This window comes from Lynx canadensis, chromosome A1, assembly GCF_007474595.2.
Source record: "Lynx canadensis isolate LIC74 chromosome A1, mLynCan4.pri.v2, whole genome shotgun sequence".
In the NCBI taxonomy this organism is placed as follows: domain Eukaryota; kingdom Metazoa; phylum Chordata; class Mammalia; order Carnivora; family Felidae; genus Lynx; species Lynx canadensis.
This window is the reverse complement of record NC_044303.2, coordinates 69724458-69745617: the sequence shown is the minus strand read 5'-3', so window position 1 is coordinate 69745617 and position 21160 is coordinate 69724458. Positions and strand designations below refer to the sequence as shown.

Here is a 21160-nt window from a genome sequence, read left to right as displayed (position 1 = left end):
CATGGGCTTGTGTTCAGACAGAACTGAACTTGAATCAAAGCTATGGCATTTCCTAGCTGTGAACCTCTGGACGAGGACTTAACCCCTTTAAGCTTTAGCTTCCTCATCAGAAAAAGGGTATATGATGGGCTCCTCCTGGAATGAATGAAATACTGTAGGTAAAACTAATATGATGCCTTGCAACGAGGTATTATTCTCCAGGGCACGTGTTAGCAAACTGTGGCTTCCTGTATCCTAAATAAAGTTTTATTGGAACAAAGCCCATCTATTCATTTACATATCGCCCACGGCTGCTTCCGCACTATAAGGGCAGACTTGAGTAGCTGCAACAGAGACCCTACAGCCTGCAAAGCCTTAATATAGTATTTATTATCTGGCCCTTTGTAAAGCGTACTGATCCTTGCTTTAGAGTATGGGCCATGTTAGCTGTTGTGTCCACAGGGACCAGAACAGTCTGGCACATGGTAAGCACTCACGTGGTGGCTTTTTTTTGTGTGTTACATGCGACAAATAAACACCTGTTTTTTTGGTCATCGTTACTAGGTTTTCTGTATTTTGCAGCTGAACATATTACAAGAAAGCAGTGAGATCATAACAATCAAGCACGATAAAACTTAAAAGTCACCAGCACAGGTGCTGGTGCACAGGTAGATGAACAGGTTTGTAAATTCTAGAAAGGCACTGAACTTGGGGTCAGAAGAACATAGTTAGAATCTCAGCTCCACCATTAGCTAGTTGGCTGACCCAGATACGGAACAGTTATGAGAATCTTAGTGCCCTCACCACTACTGTTTATCATTTAGAAAGGCATCTCCAGCCGGCTCAAACAGGGCAAGAACGGAGTCAGGGAAGCCATTAGGACCTTGTAGTAATTCAGGCAAAGGTGTTAGAAATAATGAGATAGCATATCCTCCAGTGTTCTGAGAATCATTATTTTAACACAAAAAAAGTTTATGAAACAATGTTCCATAGAACTTACAACACGATATTGTAATTATTTGTTTCCTTGTCTCTCTTACCAAGCTGTGCACTTTTCTCTTTCAAGCTGAGCACTTCTAATGAATGGAAACCATAACCACCTCTTGCTGTCACTTTGTATCACGTGTCTTCCATGATATAAAGTATGAGGACTGAGGCAGTGTAGGCACAAGAAATTTGTTGGATAAATAGAATGCAGAATTAGATTTGGCCCATCTGTGGTCATGCGCCACATGAAAAGGGACTGGGAGTCAGGGAGGCTTAAAGTTTAATTTAAGTACGAGGAAATGGCGAAGAGTATTTGGAGACAGGAATAAGCTGAGAAAACACTATTCACACCCACTTTTAGGTATGTGACAGATTGGTTCATTCACCACCTACCCACTCGCCTCCTGTGTATGTCTTCCTTGCAGCACTCTCTTCCTTTGCTGTGACGAGTCCCTCTCCTGGTTTTCCTCCTCCCCATCTGCACCTCCTTTGACAGTTCCTCCCTCTCTGTCCATCCCTTAAATGCTGGTGTTCCACGCTGGCTTCCTTTCTACTCTCTACGCTCTCATCCAGTTTCAGAACTTCAATTAATATTTAAAATAATCTTGCGGGGGAGCCTGAGTGGCTCAGTCAGTTAAGCGTCCAACTCTTTATTTCGGCTCAGGTCATGATCTCACAGTTTATGAGATTGAGCCCTGCGTCAGGCTCCGTGCTGACACTGAGGAGCATGGTTGGGATTCTCTTTCTCCCTCTCCCCTGCTTGCGTGCACACACACACACTCTCTCAATAAACAAACATTTAATTACAAAAAATAGTCCTATGAGTCTTAAATCTCCATTTCAGCTCACATCTCTTTCCTGTGCTCTGGAAAATACACCCACAGGCCCTGCCCACTGGATGTCTCCACTGGGATGTCCACTGACACCCCCAAGTCCTCATGTCTGGGATGGAACTCATTGTCTTTATCTCTTCGCAGACATGGTGAGGCTTTCATCCCCAGCGACTGGTACCACTGTCCCCCAGATGGCAAAGCTGGAAAACCCAGCTGCTCTGAGCCTGCTTTGTCTCACAAGCCCATCCATTCAGTCACATCCCCAACTACCTCCTCCTCCAAAACCTCTTGAATCCACCCATCTCGCTCCAGCCCACCACCTCGGTTCTCCCATAATCCCTTGCCACTACGCCTCCAGCCAGAAACACAGCAAACCCCTAACGGCCTTCCTGATTCTAGTCTTTTCCTATTGCAGTCCAGCCCAGTCATCTTTCTAAACCATGAATCAGATCATACCATGTTCCCTTTAAAACACACTGACAGCTTCCCGAACACACGAGCTTGGTACAGAACTGTGCTGTCCCACACAATAGCCGCTAGCTACACGTGTCTCCTGAGCACCTGCAATGCGGATGGCATGAATCAAGAGGGTCTGTGTTGGATGCACACCAGACTCAAAGGCTCCGCATGAAAAAATGTGAAATAGTTTATTCATAGTTTTTGCTCCTGATCACATGTTGAAATGGTAATGGTTTTGGACATATTACATTAAGTTACACATACTTTTAATTTCATTTTTTTTTAAACAAAACTGCTAGAAAATGTGAAATTACATATGTGGCTCATATTTTATTTTTACTGGACGGCAATGGTATAAAAGTCCTTCGAGATGTGGCTCCCTGCCTACTTTTCAGTTTCCTCTTTCTCACCACCTTCACCTGAGCCTCTCCTCCTTACCTGTCACCCCAGCCTTCCTTGCACGTTCCTGCAGGTTGTTTTCTGCTCTTTATACATGGGTCCCCCCCTCAATAGAACATTCTATTATTTTTAATGTTTATTTATTCTTGAGAGGGAGACAGAGAGCACGAGTGGGGAAGGGGCAGAGAGAGAGGGGGAGACACAGAATCCGAAGCAAGCTCTGGGCTCTGAGCTGTCAACACAGAGCCCGACACGGGGCTCGAACCCACGAACCGTGAGATCATGACCTGAGCCAAAGTTGGATGCTTAACCAACTGAGACACCTAGGCTTCCATGGAACATTCTTTCTATTAGGTCAACTCCTACTGGCCTCATGGGACTCAGCTTTGTAGTATTTGGGAAGGATTTCCTGAACACCAATGTTATTTGTTACCCCCACTGCCCAATGCTCCCTGGCTCCAATGGAAAACACCTGTCACATGCCCTGTGCTGGTCACTGACTAAGCTTGACACCCCGCCCGGATCATACATTCCCTGAACCTTAGTTACTGGATCCCTGGAGCAGTGGCTAGCAAGTCCTAGCTACTCTGTATACAGAATGGAAGAATAAATAGAAATACAGTCAATGAACTTATAGTTGCATAGGGTGCCTAATACAAGAGTCAGATACAGCCTTAAGAAAGTGCCATTAGCCAAAACACAAAAGGAACAATAAGCTATGTTCTAACTTTTGGGTTCAAATGGGCGAAACCTTTGTAAAGAGCATGACGTATTTTTCAAATTTTACAATGATCAAACCTATGGATCGGGCAACCCCATGCCCTTGGATCTCATGTACTGAAACTTGAACGTAAGCTTCAGTGTACTTGCGGTAGCTTCCTTTGTTGTAAAAGCAAGGGACTAGAAACAGACTAAGTACCCCATCATCTACAACAGATGTCAATCACGGTCATGTCTATTCAGCGGAATAGCATGCAATGGAGAAGAAGGCAGGGGATTCTATGCATGGGAAAGAAGAGATCTTCATGATACATTAACTGAAGTAGAGTGTAAGGTACATGACATTATATGTTGTTTCCACACATTAGTGTGTTTCAAAAGTATGCGTGTGGGGCGCCTGGGTGGCTCAGTCAGTTAAGCATCAGACTCTTGATTTTAGCTCAGGTCATGATCTTGAGGTTCATGGGATCCAGCCCAGTACTGGGCTCTGCACTGAGAGTTCAGAGCTTGGAATTCTCCCTCTGCACCTTCTCTGCTCTCTCTCACTCTTTCTCTCTCTCTCTCTCTCTCTCTCTCTCAAAAAAAAAAAAATAATAATAATAATAAACTTAAAAAAAATGTGTGTGTACAGACACATAACGCAGACTTTTATTAGAAGGGTACAGAAGCAACTGGTAATGGTGGTTTCTGGAGGGACAGGCAAGGGAAAAGGGTCAGAGGGAGCTGGTGTTCATCAAGCTCTTTGAACTTGCTAATCCTATGCACATAGTACTTTCAAAACAGTTTAACAAGGGCTTTCTGGCTGTTTTTCTTCTAGGACATGTATGCATGGCCAAAGAACCAGACTGACTCCTCTCCTTTCCCAAGCCGAACAGATGCTAAAATATCAACATTAATTTCCCATCACTTACCGTGATCTTTTTGTGGTCGGGAAACTCGAGGCCAAAATAGTCCCCTTCCACGAGGTTGAGGTGGTTGCAAACTGCATCCAGCAACACTTTCCCAGGGGCTCTTTGCTGGAAACAGAAACAACAGGAGTCACCCCCTCTGAGACAGGCAGATATGAAAACAAACCACGGCTCCCACCACCAGAAGCCTCTTCATTCCTGAATCTTCAGCCCTTCTCAGCTTGCCACCATCCACCTTCCAGAACCCTGACTGCCTGATCACCAGACCCCTGGCCGCATACCTCTGAGCCTTTTCCAGGCTGTTTTCACACTTAGATGATAATTCTCTGCCATTTTCTCCCCAGCACGGTCCCAGGCACCACCCCCTTTTTAGAAATAGACTATTTTTTAGGGAAGTTTTAGATTTACAGAAAACTGAAGACAAAGTACAGAGAATTCCAACATAGCTCTTCTCACCACACACATAGAATCCCTTATTCTTAATCTTGCATCCATGTGGTACAGTGGTTACAAATATTGAGCCAACATTGATACATTATCATCGCCCAGAGTCCACAGTTGACATTAGGGTTCACTCTGCATTGTACAGTTCTATACTTCCTGACAAACATGTAATATTGTGTATCCTAACATGTAATATCATGGAGACACCATTACAGGATCAAGGAGGATAGTTTCACCATCCTAAGAATCCACCATGTGCCATCTAGTCAACCCTCCCCCGCTTCTCCGAACTCCTGGCTACCACTGGTCTTTCTACTGTCTCCAGTCTCACTTCTTCCAGAATGTCATACGTTTGGAATCGTACGGTACGTAACCTTCTCCTATTGGCTTCTGTTGCTCAGCAGCACGCATGTAGTTCCCTAGATGTCTTTTCGTGGCTTCCTAGTTCTTTTATTGCTGAATAATATTCCCCTGTGTGAATGTACCACAGGTTATTTATCCATTCACTTACTGAACGACATCTTGGTTACCACCCCAGTTTAGACAATTAAGAAGAAAGCTGCTAAAATAGGCATTGAGGAGGGCACTTGTTGGGATGAGCGGTGGGTGTCGTATGTAAGCGGTGAACCTCGGGAATCTACCCCCAAAACCACGAGCACCCTATACACACTGTATGGTAGCTAACTTGACAATAAATTATATTTAGGAGGAGGAGGAGGAGGAGGAGGAGAAAGCTGCCATAAATATTTATGTGTGGGTTTTGTATGGACAGAAGTTTTCAGCTCATGATTCTGTGTTCTTTTTGTGGAAGTGGAACCCCAGTCCCTGTTCCTTTTCCCTTCCTCCACAAATAAGGCAGAAATTATGGCTTTCTTTCTTGGGTTCCCCTAGCACTTAGCGCAAATTCTCATCCATACGACACCCACACTGAAGGTAAGAGCGCATTTTATTAATGTCTGTATCCGCAGAGCCTAAAGACTGACCAATTTTGAAGTGGATGAACAGACGAATAAAACTTACTCATTCCACAGTATTATATATGGTTATGTATATACAAGCCTGTCTCTCCAGTTAAATTCTGGGCTACTTTATAGTTCACCTTTATATTCTTATTGGCCAGCAAAGCACCTGGCACTCACTCAAATGCCAGCTGAAATCATTTTCTATATACTGAACCTACAGGAAAAGGGAATATGATATGTAAGACCCCAATTTCTACCCTAAATGCCTTGGTTTCTCTTCACTGCCTGGTGGATTCCTAATGACCCGCTAGTAAAATGGATCCAATTCCATCACACGGATCAAACGCTGGAAGAAAAATGTTTCAAAAACACAGTCCTTGGGGCGCCTGGGTGGCGCAGTCGGTTAAGCGTCCGACTTCAGCCAGGTCACAATCTCGCGGTCTGTGAGTTCAAGCCCCGCGTCGGGCTCTGGGCTGATGGCTCAGAGCCTGGAGCCTGTTTCCGATTCTGTGTCTCCCTCTCTCTCTGCCCCTCCCCCGTTCATGCTCTGTCTCTCTCTGTCCCAAAAATAAATTAAAAAACGTTAAAACAAACAAACAAAAAAAAAAACACAGTCCTCTACAGTTACTGCTTTTATACTTCCACCTTCCCTCTGAGAAGAGCAGAACATGTTAGGAACCAATTAGCAACTCAGGAGACCAATGGTCAATAAGAGAGCCTGACTAATACAGTGATGGGCATGTCCATTAGCCTGGCCAGGCATGACCCGAGGAGGCGTCAAAGATGCTTCAGTGTCCAGAGGTTTAGCATTTTTTTAAACAGATGCCACTTTATATATTCCCATATTCCTCATCACGGAAATCCAGAAGATAGCCAGAGCTATCTGAAGGTATACAATAATCTCCATGGATGATCCCAAACTCACTAGGCTCTTTGAGTGCCTGGTTTAAGGGTCTCTGGCAGAATCGTTTCACGTGAACTGATGGCAGGAAATGTGAAAAACAGTAACGTCTAATAAAGAAGGAAAAGAGGGGTGCCTGCGTGGCTCAGTCGGTTGGTTGAGCATCCGACTCTTGATTTTGGCTGAGGTCATAGTCCCAGGGTTGTGGGATCGAGCCCAAATACGGCTCCGCACTGAGCATGGAGCCTGCTTAAGATTCTCTCTCTCTTTCCCTCTGGCCCTCCTCTCTGCTCACACACTCTCTAAAATAAAAAAGCAAATAAAAGGAGGAAAAGATTTCACTTTCATTCTCTAAGAAAGATCATCCCTCCTTTACTTCCTGCGGTGAATTTACTCCTACAGTCTGCCCCATTGTTCCCCAATGCTTGTCTCCAACGCACGTTTTTGAACTTCACTCTAAGAGTAATTTTGTTCAGAATCACATCACAGTATGTAAAATGGATGGTCGTGTTGGTTGCATCGCACTGTGAATATACTTAATGCCGCTGAATTTGTATACTTAATGGCTAAAATGGTAAATGTTACGTTATATATGTTTTATCACAATAAAAAAATGTAGGGATGCCTCGCTGGCTCAGTCGGTTGAGGATCTGACTCTTGATTTTGGCTCAGTTCATGATCCCGGGGTCATGGGATGGAACCCACACTGGGCTCCTCACTGAGCATGAAGCCCGCTTAAGATTCTCTCTGTCCCTCCACCCCTTCCCTGCTCACGCATGCTCTAAAACAAAACAAACAAAAAATGCTTTTTAAAAATGCAGAAGAGAAAAAACAGAAAAAGTAACTGAGGATGGGGTTCACATCCTTAAATAGCTGTGATGCACTGTAGAATCAGTTTCAACTTTTTTAAGAACAAGAAAATGAGTTCTTCTTAGAACGTTATATTGAGGGGCAGGACTAGCTCCTGGAAAAGTGGCTGCGAAGGCCTGATCACACGGGGAGAGAGAGTGAACACCTATGTGTGTGCACCCAACGTTTGTTACAATTTCTCAGTGCAAAGAGACCTTTTATGTGTTTGGCATGAAATGAACGTTGCTGGAGTACCACAAATTTTGCATTTGGGTTAGACTTTGCGCTGGAAGCCAGTGATGGGGTTCAAAGAGCTATAAAAGCGCAAGCCCTTTTGCTAACACAAATCTAGAAATAAGCTGATGAAGTGTGAAGAGGAGGAGGAGGCAACAGCATGGATAAAGCTAGCAAAGCATGAAGCAGAGACCTTGAGAAAGACTGAACCATAAAGGTATTTTCTCAAAGGGGGACTTACTTTTAGACACACACACACAATTCGGGGTGCCTGGGTGACTCAGTTGGTTAAGCGTCCAACTTTGGCTCGGGTCATGATCTCGCAGTTGGTGGGTTTGAGCCCCGCATCAGGGTCTGTGCTGATGGCTCAGAACCTGGAGCCTGCTTTGGACTCTGTGTCTCCCTCTCTCTTTCCCCCTCCCCCTCTCATGCTCGGTCTCTCTCAAAAATAAACATTAAAAGAATACAAAAAACATACACACACAATCCTATTCAATGCTGTACAAGCTACATTACACAAGGAAGGGAAACCAAGTAATTTACACATCGTTTGATAACTTACATATGTTAGGAAGTTTAACATGGAAAGGATCTTATGACAAATGAGTTGTGTTAATGATCACCAAGTGTTAGTATTGGAGGGGAGGAAACGGATCTCTAAGACTCCCACAGCCTCTAAGAAACTGTCAATCTGGCCAGCCCCATACTTAGCCAGTCTTGATTCAAGTATTCCAGACATGTGAACCTTACAGAAAAGACACCAAATAGTAATTATATGTTTCATCCTGGAGAACAAATCAGCAATTAGCGAAACTACATAATCACATTTTTCTTATTGGCTACTTTTAATGATGCTGCAAAAGGCATTTGAATTTTAGCCCAGCGCACAAACAATGTGGCTGATTTCAAACTCGGCGTCCATGTTCATTTTCTCCATTTTGAATGGGCTTTTCATAGAATCTATAAGAGTACATTTTCGGAAGAGGTTTGCATTCTTGGAGAACGTCTAGCCACTAAATATTGAATAACAAATAGTATGAACATTCGCATTTGGTTTTAAGGTACTAAAAACTGTGAATCAAAGCTGCTTTAGTTTATTGTACCTTTAAAATATATCTATGCCCTCAGGCTATTTCTATTACATAAAGTTTTATGTGGGAGTATTTTCCTTCTCCTCCAAAAGAATAAAGACAATTCTTTCTGGGGTGGGGGGTGGGGGTGGTATTTTCCTCTCTCTCCCTAATTCCTCAAAGCATCTGAACAAACGATTTCCCCTATACTTGAGACAAGCTAAGGTTCTAACCTCTCAGAAACAATCTCATAGACACAAATCTATAAAGATAATGTTTGACTAGGTTTTAAAAATTCTGCATCTGCTGAGGTTTCAGAAAGCTGTTTCTGGAAGTGGTTCCCCCCCCCCTTCCTGGTTTAGGATTAACGTAACCATGACAACCAGGGCACGCTCTGATCCAGCAGAGAATGGCTTCTCTCAAAGGCCTTTGGCCCCCTTTTTCTTACCATGAATACCTATTAGAATATTATCCAAAGTCCTATAACTCACCAACCCTCAACAAGTCTAATCTTAGGGCATCAGAACACTGCAGATTCCCTCATGGCCCGTTGCTAGTTTTTGGCCAGGTGGGGGGATGTACTAAGTACACGGGGCTTGAGAGACACACACACGCGCTGGGCTAAGTGCCGAAGGAACAGAAATCAATACAAGTATCCCTGAGTTGGGGCTACAGACAAACAACCAGCTAAATATATGGTAAGTGCTATGTGGGGAGGGGGAGGGGAGAGGGGAATGGGGAGAGGGAAGAGGGAGACCTCTCGGGTGTCTCTCTCTTCCTAGAAAGACACTAATCCTTTTCGATCAGGGTTTCACCTCTATGACTTCATTTGACCTTAATTACTACCTTACTCCAAATATGGCCACAATAAAAGTTAGGGTTTCAATTTATGAACTGGGGGCAGGGGAGCAGAATTCAGTCCACAGGACACGAGTCATGAGAGGACTGGAGACATTATCATTTATCATTATCATCCGTCTCCCAGGATCAATGTCAGACTCAAAACTGTGATTGCAAAGTGGTTATTAGCAAAGGCCCTGGCACATAAGAACAAGTTCTCAAGTATTGCTGCTTCTGCTGTGTAGGGAAAATGTTAATATATAGAATTAACGGCAGGGGAGGGAGTTGACATTGAGAAGGAGGAGCCATTTTCCAGCCCCCAAGGCATGCCTCTGCAATGTCATGCGATACAAAACCTGGCTACCACGTCAGCGGGCTGCGTGCCAATGTCCCCAAGGGCAGAGGCCATGCCAAGGATCCCTGCTGGAGGTGATTCAGAAGAGCACTTCTGACTTATGTGCCTGTCAATCACCTGCAGACCTTAACAAGCTGCAGGTGCTGATTCTGGAGGCACCGGGTGAGGCACGAAAATCTGCATTTCTAACAAGCCCCCAGGGCTGCTGCTGCTGCTGCTACAAAGACTATGCTTTGAGTAGCAAGGTGCCAGTCACCTGCCAGTCGATGAGTTGCTACTGAGTGACCTGTGGATCCTCCACACATGGGGCAGGCAGGCTGGCTCCGCGGTCTCTCTGACTTCTGCTCGAGGCTAACATCAAGGCTAAACTTGAGAGTCAACCATAGCCAAAAAGAAAAAAAAAAAAAAGCCAAACCTACAGGTATGGGTTGAATTGTGTCCCTCAAAACGATATGCTGAAGTCCTATCTCCCAGCATCTGTGAACATGACCTTATTTGGAAACAGGGTCCTTGAGATAAAATCAAGTTAAGATGAGGCCATTAGCATGGGTTTTAACCCAGTATGACTGGTTCCTTGAAAGAAAATGGTGTGAAGACAGACACTGGGAGAATGCCATGTGATAACAGAGGCAGAGACCGAATGATGTGGTTATGAGCAGGGAGCATCAAGGATTAACATCCCCCCGCCCGCGCCCCCCGCGCCCCCCCCCCCCCCCCCCCCCCGTCAAAGCTGAAAAGAGGCAAAAAACGATTCTGCTCAGAGTCTTGGAGGGACCATGGCTCTGATGACACCTTGAGTTTGGACTTGTAGCCTCCAGAACTGTGGGAGAATCCATTAGTTGTTTTCAGCCACCCAGTTTGTGGGACTTTGTTACCGCAGCCCTAGCAAACTTATACAACCACCTTCTGTAGGGCTGTTACTCCCCTCTTAGCCACAAGGGGGCGGGGACAATGCAGTCACATCCAGCCCGGTCCCTTTGGAAGAGACTACAAGGAAACCACCACCCAATAAGTGGGTTTGGAATAACAAAGCCCCTGGCCTTCAAAATTTCTCTAACTTGATAATCAAATATATTCAGCAAGTGCTAGACCAATTATGGAAGGTAATTAATCTTTCTTGATGTTAAAAGAGGCTCCTCTTTTTACCGTGGTTGCTCTAGATGTGAGTGTTGTTCTAGAACTGAAATCCTTTTTAAGAAATACTCTCTTCTGAGACCCTTCCACCCGTGAAGTCAGAGGGGCGGAGCCAGGTCCGAAGGGCACAGAGCTCATACGCGTTCCCAACACCCCAGCAGCCCGCCCCGGGGTACCACCCCGTCCTAGCCCCTCTGCACACACACTCAGGAGCTGCCAATGAGGCAGAAGTTCAAGGACAGTACAATTTGAGAAATTCCACAGGAACCCACCTCACTGTCCATAAATGCATGTTTTTCTTAGAAAATTTAGCACAAGGCCGCTGCCAGACACAGCTTAATATAAACGATGGAAAGAATGTCAGTCTGTGGCTAAAAATGGCCGACTGAACACATGTGTCTCCACTACACCCAGAAACCCCGCTTAAAAAAGAACAGTGAGAGGGGGAAAAAAAGGAAAAAGAGGAATAAATTCACAGAAAACAGAGAAAGTGAGACAAGAGACAGCAAGTGAGAGATTCCCCCCAAATTCTAGAAGATGACAGACAAGGATGCTAAAATCTAATTACAGAGCAGAGGGAGACTCTGCAATAGGGAAACGGCTACATTACACAGAGCCCCGCAAAGGGTCCGAAGTGGGAGAGGCCAGGTACTTCTGATAATGCAGGCTAGAGGAAAACACTTGTTAAAACACTGTAATTTGGATCCCATATAGCTAAGAGTTTATAACTAAAACAACAACAACAACAACAACCCAGAAGGTTATCATAAGGAATATTTGGATAACAAGAGCTCTTAGCAATATAAAAAAAAAAAAAAAAAAACACAAAAAAAAACACAGCGCAGAAATAAAAATTTCACTGGGAGAGTTTGAAGATATAGTTGAAAACCCCCCAAAACGAGACCTCATGGCCAAGAGATGGCAACGAGACACGGGCACGGGGCATTTGCGGGCTCAGTCCAAGAGTTCCAACCTCTGGGCGATGGGCCATCTAGACAGATCCAAGAGCAAAGCAAAATTATACAAGCACAAATGTAGGGAAATTCTCCAGAATGGAAGGGGAGAACTTTCTAGATTGCAAAGGGCCAGAGAGCATGTCCCAGAATGAATGAGCACTATCCATTTCAAAGCAACTATCTGGAAAATTATGGAACCCGAAGAGTGAAAAGAAGATTCCAAATGTCATGAGAGAGAAGCAAAGTATGGTATATCACAAGCAGGGCACAGAACTTCTTGATGGCACACGAGAAGCCAGAACAGAGTCCCTACCATTTCCCCTTACGGGACGGACACCAATAATAACGGCTGGATGAACAGCTGGAGTAAACAAAGACACTGGCGGCCAGATGCAGCTCCCTGGGGACTCACCCCGGGGACGGAGGGAACACATTATTTGCACACCTGTAACTCCCTAAGCTGCAGGCCCTGAGGCATTCCAGGCAGAAGGACACAGACTTGCCAAGGTCAGGCTCTCTCACTGTGGAGCTGGGATTCGATCCCAGTCTTGAGAATCTGCTCCTAACCATGGAGTCCCCCAGGCTCTCCATTTCCCTCTCACCCCTTTCAAGACCTAGACTTGTAATTTTGAGGACTCAAATTGTCCTAGAGAAAACTGGCTGATAAAACCAAGGAAAGAGGCCCACACTTTACACGGGCCATAGCTGGTGGCACCAAAGAGGGTTGGGAGCCCACGTGATAGTTAACAGGACCGTGGTACGACAGAGCCCCTGCAAGCTGGTGTGAGTGTCACATAAGCCAACCATGATCTCCCACTGCCAAGGCAGGACTAACACAGAAATCAGACAACTGAAGTGTGGGAGAGGCTTCTCATGCTGTTTCTCCAGCCCTTGGATGACGCAGAGGGGCAGCATAATGTTCTTATTAGGAATGCAAACATCTGCCTTCTTGCAAATCCTGGATCTCCACTCCATGGCGGTGTGACCCGGGGCAAGTGACTCTCTGGGCCTCGGTTAGCTCTTCTGCAGAATGGGCCTGATGACCAAACCACTGTACAGGGCTGTGGTGAGGCTCACGTGACTCACTACACCCCAAGCGCTTAGGACAGGATCCAGTACTCACTAAACTCTACCGGGTAAGAACTATGATGATGGGGAGGGGAAGGAAGCAACGGACTCAAAAGCCCAACAGGAAACATGGCGGCAGCCTCATCAGCAGACAGCGTGATCACCATTGCTGTGAAACACCGGCCAGATCAAGAACGGGAACTACAACTTTAAAAGCAAAGTCCGGGCGCTGGGACAAAGCTTTCATTCTGGGAGAAAGGAGCTAAATGTTTAGGCCTGCCCATCTCCTCGTCCACAAACGCGGCGATTCTTCCTCCCTCGGTGGCTCCAAGGGTGGCCGCAACTGTCTGCGCGGGCACACTGCACTCGTTGTTCCCCTCCGCACTGAGCCTCAGTGATCAGAACGCTCATTAAACACACTTCAGATTGGATTTCAGAGTCCCGACGCCAGGCTGGGAAGAGAACGGGTGCTTTCAGCTCCCTGGCTGTAATTTAGCTACGTTGCAACCGCGGCGTCGTTAGTACAGAAGTCACTCCCTTTCTCCCTTGGCACCAAGACTTGATGTGCGCATGCACGGCGGAGGCTTTCTAGTGCTTTCTTGCAATCCCACGATGCAGTGAGCAAGATACGAAAAATGTTTGCGGAGAACTGGGCTCCTCCTAGTGCCAGGTTTCTCTGCTTTTGACCCTGGGCGATTCGTTGTTTTTTGATCACTTGCAGAAGTAGATGAATGGGGGCGCCTGGGTGGCTCAGTCAGTGAATTACTGGACTTGGGCGCAGGTCATCATCTCCCGATTGTGGGTTCAAGCCCCGCATCCAGCTCTGTGCTGACAGCTTAGAGCCTGGCGCCTGCTTCACATTCTATGCCTCCCTATCTCTCTCTGCCCCTCCCCTGCTAGTGCTCTGTCTCTCCAGTATAAATAAACGTTAAAAAAAAAAAAAAGTAGACGAATAAAAAAATTCCAAAATTTATTGAAATAAAATAATCTTGACTTAAAAAAAAAAACCCATTAGCCAGGGAATAAAATATCACACAAATAACGAATAAGGGAAGTACAAACCAGATCAGGACTGCTGGAGGAAAGCATTAGACCTTTCCCAGCAAAAAGAAAAATGCTTGCATTTTCCTTATGTCTATTTAGTTTGGCGTCTTTCTCCTTGGGCTCAGTGGTCTAATTAAGCCTCAAAAGTACATTCAGTGCACGGAGCCTGAACTTTCTCAAAATACACCTGATACCATGCACTTAGCCTCTAAAATTATTATTCCGAAGTAAGATGGAAAGTAAATATTTTATTGAATTTAGCTTCACATTTGAACAGAAGGGTGAAGACTTTGTAAAACAAAGCCACCGAATAACATATGTGATTCCGGGTTCTCAATTCTCTTCACGTGCAGGCAGATTTCTTCTACCATGTTTTTTAAACACAGCCTTCCCCTCAAGAGCCAATGTCCAAGGTTCTTGGACAACCTCCAGGAACATTAAATGAAGGAAAAATTATTTTAAATCTTTGCAGATATACTTTCAACAGAAAATATTTTTAATGTTTTTCAGTTAGGGGAGAATGGGAACATTTTCTCATCCTGAAAAAGGGTTTTATTTTTTTTGTTAGATTTTTTTTTAAGGGGGGAGGTGTGCAGGGGAGAGGCGTAGAGAGAGTGAGAGGATAGCAAGCAGGCTCCATGCTCAGCACAGAGCCTGATGCCAGGCTCAGTCCCACCACCCTGGGATCACAACCTGAGCTGAAATCAAGAGTTGGATGGTAAACAGACTGAGCCACCCAAGAGCCCCTGAAAAAGGGTTTTTAAATTATTTTTGATGCGTAAGGCTTTTAAATTAAAAATATGTAAGCCGAAGTGTGATGTGAAAATTCAGCTTTCAGGACACTTGAAGAATTCTCAGCTCTGGAGTCCCCAGAAAACCTCCCAAATAGTACTATCTACTTTTCATTCTTTTTCAAGTACTTTTCAGGTTTAATATCCTATTAAGCACCTAAGAGATTGGGGGTATGAGTGAGCTCTGGCTCCAGGTTTGCCTATCTGCAGAAGAGGTCAGAATCAGTACGGCTGAGCTTTGAACAACTTGGGTTCGAATTTTGTGAGTGCACTTATATGTAGACTTCCTCAATGAATACAGTGCAGTACTACATGTTTTTATGATTTTCTTACTTTTTTTCCTCTAGCTTACTTTATTATAATACTACAGTATATAATACATAGAATATACAAAGTACATAACACCCAATTGTTTGTTACCTGTAAGGCTTCTAGTCAACAGTAGGCTAGTAGTTAAGTTTTGGGGAAGTCAAAAGTCATAGGCAGATTTTCAATTATACAGGGGCCTGGCGCCCCTAACCCCTGCATTGTTCAAGGATCAACCGTACTTCTCTTCTGAAAAACTGCAAAGCTCGGATTAAAGTAAGCACAGAGACTCCAGACTTAGGGAAAAGAAACTTACAAGTATATAACAAAGGTAACAAAAGGCATCCAACAGAGACAGAAAGTAGACTGAGAGTAGAATGGTGGCTCCCAGGGGTTGGAGGTGAAGTAGGGATGGAGAGCTATTGTTTCGGGGGTACAGAGTTCAGTTTGGGAAGATGAAGAGAGTTCTGGAGATGGCCGGTGGTGATAGTTGCACAGCAATGTGAATGCACTTAATGCCACTGAACTATACACTTAAAGATGCTTAAGATGGTGAATTTTAAGTCGTGTATTTTCAAACAGTAGAAAAATATGGGAAAATATACAAAAGTACGAACAATCCACTACAGGGAGGGGCAAAATGGGGGGAGAAAAAGGCCCTATAGAGAGCATTTTCATTATAAACAAAGTATACATTATGATTATAAAGAAAGAAACCTAACTTTTGCCTCATTTACAGCTGATGAAGCTATTACTACTAGGTATAAAAATGTGTGAGGGGTGCTTGGGTGGCTCAGTTGGTTAAGTGCTTGGCTTCGGCTCAGGTCATGATCTCATGGTTTGTGAGTCTGAGCCCTCAATCTGCGCTGTCAATGCAGAGCCCACTTGAGATGTTTTGTTTCTCTCTCTCTGCCCCTCCCCTGCTCATGCTCTCTCTCAAAAATAAAATAAAAACATTTTTTAAAAAATGTGTGAGATTACATTTGAGAGCAGCACAGAATGGGGGAGGGATCCAGAGTCATCAAGACAGAACTTTAATGCTTGACTTGTCATTTACCAGTTATGTGGCCCAAGCTAGTTACATGGCCTGGGCACTGACTGTCCCATCTGGGTAATGGAATAATGATACCCCTTAATGATGTGGTTCTGAGAATTTAATCAGGTTGGCACATATAATGCCAGGCACCAATCCAGCCCATAACATGAGGCTTCATTTGTAGTTGAAGGCTTCGCCAAGTTATTTCCCACTTTTGGTAGTTACGAAAACTCCCTTAAGTAGTTTTAAGCCTTACTACAAATTAACCACTGTAAGATAAAACATATACTTTCTGTTATATTCCAGAATATAACGGGGGGGGGGGGGGAGGGGGGGATGAGGAGGGGATGAGGAATGAGATCATGGAAATAAGGGGAAGGGGGTGGGGAATTCTGTATGATGGACAAACTAGAAAGCCCTAAAAAGCACAACAGTTCTGTGTGTCCGCTGTTGATGACAGGTCCTTTCAGTCAGCAACTTGCTAGAGTAAGACAAAATACAAGCACACAGACCCTAGACCTAGGAAAAAGAAGCTCCTAATATCCAGCAAAAGTATAGAGAGCATATCCTATTCTACTAGACGGACAGTTGACTAGAAAGACTGGAAGAATGTGAATTAAACATATTTCTCCTTTAAGTTATCAGACAACAAGCTCCCTGGGTATTAATAAGCCACAGCGCTGACAGACAAGATCGTTCTGCGTGGTTTATGTCAGATTCTTTAAGTTACTACAAACCTAGTGGAAAGAGAGGATGATCCAGTCAGGAGCGGTTTCCAGAAGCGAATTCCAGTATCACAATGATTTTGAGGCTCACCTAGAAACTTGAAATCATCCACACCCTCTAACCCCATACATACCTGTAGTCTCACATGCATGAAGAGTTTGGAAAATAGCCCTCAAGTCTGATTCATGCACACACTCACAGTCCTTCATGACACTCAGGAACTTGGAAAACACACAGCTTTACCTTTCATGATATTCTTTTCAAATTCACCTGTTTGAGTATGTTGAGGAAACTTTTTTCTTTTTTTTACAAGTTTGGCTGGTTATTTGTTTGTTTATTTATTTTTAAAGTATTTATTTACCTTGGGAGACAGAGAGAGCGCAAGCAGGGGAGGGGCAGAGAGAGAGAGGAAGAATCCCAAGCAGGATTCACGCTGTCAGCGCAGAACCTGTTGTGGGGCTCGAACCCATGAACCGTGAGATCATGACCTGAGCCGGAATCAAGATTCAGATGCTTAACCGACTGAGCCACCTAGGTGCCCTGAGGAAATTTCTTTCCATAACAACTTCTGGTTATTTCTCTGTTGCATTTGACCTCTGTACTTACGATTACCATTTGACTTACTACATAAACAGTTCTCACATCGTTTCTCAGGTCAGTTCTATCAGCAAGAGTCATCTTCTACTAAATCAGATTCTTCTTCAAAACTCAGAGTAAGAGCCAAAGTCCTTACAATGGAAAACAAGGCCCCACAGGATCTGATCCTCCCCTGTGGTCTGTCTGAGGCCACAACCAAGTGTTCTCCCTCTTGCTCGTTCCACTCTAGCAACATGGGCCTGCTTGCAGTTCTCAGCATATCAGGGACAAGCCCACCTCAGGGCCTTTGCACTGGTTGCTCCCTCTACCTGGAATACCCTCTCCTCGGAAATCTTCAAAGATAATTCCCTCACCTCTTTCCAATCTTTACACAATGTCACCTTCTCAACAGGACTGACCCGAACCCCTCTACTTAAATGTAATTTGCCCCCACAACTCCCTTTTCCCCCCCACTCTTTCCCCCACTTTCCCACTATCGGCATGATACACAGTAGGTGCCTGTAAAGATCTGCTGAATGGATGAGTGAATGAATCACTTCAAACTTATAATTCTCGGGGTGCCTAAGTGGCTCAGCCAGTTAAGCATCCGACTCTTGATTTTGGCTCAGGTCATGAGATGGAGCCCCACGTCTGGCTCTGCACTGGGCATGGCTCATAATTCTCATGGAGAGACGATAATAACATGATCTTTAACAAAAACAACTATGCTGGGGTCTAGATTCTAAGGCCAATTTGAGAATATGTTTTTCTTTCAAGAAACTGTTGCTGAAAGAATGGACATTTTCCAAAAGCCATAATGGGGAAACCACTCTGGAAAGGCCAACTGCGGTGAAAACATTAAAAGGGAAATAATAAAGGAAGACATTCCGTTGATGAGGAAACATGTCAGACTGCACCTCAGTGCACAAGGCTAGTACACACAGAAACGCCTACAGGGAGATGCACGGACATCGTGAAACTGTCCCACTGCCAATACTAAGTGGCCATGTGGCTTCTCTGCCTTATCCCTCAGACAGCTTTGATGAGTAAACTAAATATGAGAAATAAAAGGAGGGTCTGTGTTTTTTCAAATGTTGCTCAGAGAATACACACCGTTGTGTGGGCTGTTGCTCCTGAAGCAGTGCTGTGGAACTGTCTGGAATGTCCGTTCCCTTTTGAGCTGGTTCACTAGTTTACTCTTATGCGATAATTTCAAAATCTGGTAAAAATACCCTGGAGTTAGCATGTTCTATTGATAATTCATACTGATCGCCAACTTTTGGCTCGCTCCAAGCCCCTCATTCCAAAACCTCAAAGTTAGAACATCCCAGCGATTAGCTTCATTTTTATGTAGTGTTACCAGTGCTCAGAGTGAATGGTGGGAAAATGGAAGACAGATGTAAGATATATAATAAAAAGCATGAGTATCGATTACATCTCTGAAATAAAATCCTGCCCAGTAACATGGGCAGCCTATGGTGTCCTAATATCAGCATTGGGAGAAAAGCAAAAGCAAGTAATAAGAATGATCTAATTTAAAAACAATCCTCTACGATTTAATAGCACTCGAAATGTTCGTCTGCAGCAGCGACCTAGGCAACGGATGCGGCTGAAACCAGATCGTGTTCCCCTTGCTCCAGAGTCTGGGTTATTCACAATGACCACATTGTCAGTACTGTGCACTCAGTTAAATGCACTTTGTCCCAACTTATACACAATTACACTGATGCTAAAAACAAAATACTGGAAGGCAATAAGAACATTTTTTAAATTTAGTTTTTTATTTTAATTTTTTTAGTGTTTATTCATTTTTGAGAGAGAGAGAAAGAGTGTGCATGCATTGGGGGGGCGGGCAGAGAGAGAGGGACACACAGAATCTGAAGCAAGCTCCTAGCCTTCAGCAGAGCCCGATGTGAGGCTTGAACTCACCAACTGTGAGATCAGGACCTGAGCTGAAGTCGGACACTTAACCGACCAAGCCACCCAGGTGCCCCAAGCACATTTTTTAAAAGTAGGCTCCATACCCAGTGTGGGGCTTGAACTCAAGACACTGAGATTAAAACCTGAGAGACGCTTAACCAACGGAGCCACCCAAGCGCCCCACTAAGAATCTTTTTCAAACAGATTCTGTCACCTGTTGAAAATTAAATATACCATGATAGGAGAAAGTGAGTTTACAGGTTTACCTAGAAAGTGGATAGTTAGACTCCATGCTGGAGCACAGAGGCAGGAAAACAATTTGAAAATGTATAGTGGCCTTTCATGGCCTAATTTCTTAATCACGCAAGATGACTTTAACATGTTTTCAACAGTGATGCCACCAGGCCAAAAGAAATGCTCATCACAGCCCCCCACACGTGTGGGTACAGGCCTGCACTCTATTTCACACAACCACTGTGACAATTATGTGTTGTTCTTTCCCCCTTAACGACAGGATGAGCCCAAATTGCACTGAAGCAGGACAGAAGACTGGGGGGGGGGTGGATCTGCTTATAAAATAAAGGGGGGAACAAATACAGAGCAACAGGAAGTAGATTGGTGGTTATCAGGGCCTGGGGGATGGGGGGTTGGCAGGATTATTTAATGGGCAGAGTTTCTGATCTGCAGGATGAAAAAGTTCGGGAGGTCTGTTTTACAACAACGTGAATATGCTTAACGCTACCAAACTGTAGACTTAAAAATGGGCGAGATGATAACTTTTATGAGTTTCTAATCACAATTTAACAAAAAAAAAAGGAAAAGAAAGCAAGGAGGACTAAATCTCTAGGTCTGAGCCTGTGCAAAACAATCTTTCCCTAATGATACTACAGGACAAGCTGGTTTATTAATTTCATGGAACAGAAATATAAGCCAGAAACAGAACATGACAGGGGCACCTGGCTGGCTCAGTCGGTTAAGCATCCAACTCTTGATTTTGGTTCAGGTCCTGATCTCACGGTTTGTGGGTTCGAGCCCTGCATTGGGTTCCGCGCTGATGGCACGGGGCCTGCTAGAGATTCTTTGTCCCTTGCTCTGCCCCCTCCCCTAGTCCCACTCTCTACCTTCCAAGTAAATAAATAAACATTAAAAACATCACGACAGGCAACGCACGCATGTGCACATCAATGTCCTTCAGCATGTGCTTACTCATTACTGACGGAGCCGTTTGTGACTTTATGTCTGATTTTCATTCATTTTTCAAAGCAGTCACCTACTGCTGGATTGCCCAATGGAAAACTTTCAAAAGCATTTATTGTATCATTAGCAGCTCCTTTTTAACTTGTTAACTCCATGTGCCCGGAAGCCAGTCAGGCAAGAACCCATGAAAAGCACTTCTCTGCCGAAATGCCCTGTGGCTGTTTCTGGAACACAGTCCAGCTTTGAGAGCCTGGTGGTTTCAGCTTTTTCTTTTCTTTTCTTTCTTTTTTAAACAGGAGCCATAACTGTAACCAACAGCTGCATCTACCAATGCCATCCCCTGCCACAAATTCTTTCTTGTAGGGCCGTTCTATCAAGACCACACTGGAAAAGCTACAAATATGAAGATAAACATTCTTGAGCAATCTTCCCAGGATGTGTCACAGAAGGTGCTTCTCCAGTTTAT

The 21160-nt window shown here is 44.4% G+C and overlaps 1 protein-coding gene across 1 annotated transcript in view; it reads right to left on the bottom strand.

The window, feature by feature from the left end:
* The window catches only part of FARP1 (FERM, ARH/RhoGEF and pleckstrin domain protein 1), a 295681-nt gene that overhangs the window by 96735 nt on the left and 177786 nt on the right, over positions 1-21160 (bottom strand). The window contains 1 exon segment of the mRNA XM_030313031.1: positions 4289-4393. Coding sequence (XP_030168891.1) covers positions 4289-4393 — 105 coding nt within the window.